This window comes from Gekko japonicus, unplaced genomic scaffold (genome assembly GCF_001447785.1).
Source record: "Gekko japonicus isolate JY-2015 unplaced genomic scaffold, Gekko_japonicus_V1.1 scaffold50, whole genome shotgun sequence".
Taxonomy (NCBI): domain Eukaryota; kingdom Metazoa; phylum Chordata; class Lepidosauria; order Squamata; family Gekkonidae; genus Gekko; species Gekko japonicus.
This window is the reverse complement of record NW_015164666.1, coordinates 320,270-322,078: the sequence shown is the minus strand read 5'-3', so window position 1 is coordinate 322,078 and position 1,809 is coordinate 320,270. Positions and strand designations below refer to the sequence as shown.

The following is a 1,809-nucleotide window of genomic DNA, read 5'->3' as shown; positions in this document are numbered from 1 at the left end:
CAGCTTGGGGAAATAGCACAGGGAGGGAAGGTTGAAGCCCCTCCCTCTCTCTGTGCCCTGGTCTTGAGCCAAATCGGGACCCTGTATATGTATGGCTGTGCTCAGATCAGGGCTTAAACCAGAAATAGCATCTAGTTTGGATCTTAACCACCAGAACAAAGCACTGAATAGCCTTTTTCCAGTGGTCATGGCAGCAATGATGGCAGCACCAGCAGGGGACCCTTCTAACACACACCCTCATCAAACAAGTAACATCTGGGTAGACTTGCAGTGGATCTCATGATCATGAGCTGTTAAAAATTAAAACCAATCCTGCCTTTTCTTTCCCCTGCATCTTCTAGGCTTTTTCCCTATTGTCCAAAATGAAGCCATTTTAAAGTCTTTAAGCCTTCTCCAGCTAAGAAGCAAATGCCTGCCTGTCTCTCCCAGAAACAATGTAGCCGCAAGCACAAGCTGCTAGAGAGCAGGGAATGCAGGCTTATCTCAGCTGAGAGTCCAGCTGTTAGATGAAAAACAAGGACCCTAAAGTCACACTCACAATAACATCGTTTCTGAAGACCTATCTTGGATGAGAGCCTATTTCTCTAAGCTTGATGGTTTGGGGAAAGAGAAGATGGGAATGCTTGCAAAATAAGATCCATACTTATCCATCCCCCCACCCCATGACAGGGTTGCACTTGTGCTACTGGCCTTTGTGAAGATATTTCATCAGGGGCTTAGAAACCCCATCTTGACGCAATATTAACTTGTGGAACTACCCTCTGCAGGCCATTGCTGTAAGGTAGGACAGAGAGCCACGTAAGAAACCCAATTTTCATATCTAACATACAAATCTCCAAAGAAAAGGCAAGCATTACTTAAATGGGAAATTTATATTCACTTTTAGTTGTTATTCTATGCGGGATATTGTTGACTTACAATTTCACTATGGCTCAAAACTAAAAATCAAAGAGACACATCCTGATAGCAGACAGACAATAAGTTTTGATACTTTTGCTCTATAAAAATTAGGAACAGACTAATACAGTGACTCTTCTGGAGCAAGTATTCTCGTAGAAAGTCTGAACAACTGAAGGAATGAGATCCTCATGAGAGGATGGAGTTGGCTATGGAAATCTAGCCATACCAGCAAGGCTGTACGTTTACTTATACCACTATGTGATGCAACTTTATCAAATAACAAAGGAAAACACTGGTGCTAGAAATATACAGAGTTATGTTAACAGTCAGGCTAGCTCGATTTGTCAGATCTCGGAAGCTAAGCAGGGTTGGCCCTGGCAAGTATCTGGATGGTGAACCTCCTAGGAATACCAGGTTGTGACACGGAATCAAGGAATGACAAACCACCTCTGAATGTCTCTTGCCTTAAAAACCCCACGGGGTCACCCTAAGTCAGCTGTGACTTGATGGCGCTTTCCACAATCATGTGCTAGCAGCTATACTCTTACCCTCTATTTGTAGAACCTCTGCCAACAGTAATGTACAACTTTGTACACAGGCCATAGAGCCATGAGTCAGGGGACATGCTCTCACCAGAATAATGACATTTCACACACTTCACTGACACAATCAAGGTTTTGCTGGGCCACAGCAGAGGGCCAGCAAAACCTCAATTTCATTTTTGAAAGGCTCTTCTCCTTACCAGCCATACCCAGTGGTTTATGACAATCAGCTGGTGATGGCATAATTTAATACCCATATTTTAACTTTACTAATTAATGCAAAACAAAACCTGTAAAAACTATGTTTCCTTACCTGAATCTCTAAAGTAATCTCAGCTATCTGTTTCTGTTGATTGTCTATGACCTG

At 42.7% G+C, this 1,809-nt stretch overlaps 1 protein-coding gene across 1 annotated transcript in view; it reads right to left on the bottom strand.

The window, feature by feature from the left end:
- Window positions 1-1,809, bottom strand: part of CEP85L (centrosomal protein 85kDa-like) — a 169,740-nt gene that overhangs the window by 18,875 nt on the left and 149,056 nt on the right. The window contains exon 10 of the mRNA XM_015409088.1: window positions 1,756-1,806. Within this exon, the coding sequence (XP_015264574.1) occupies window positions 1,756-1,806 (51 nt within the window). The remainder of the gene's footprint in view (window positions 1-1,755; window positions 1,807-1,809) is intronic.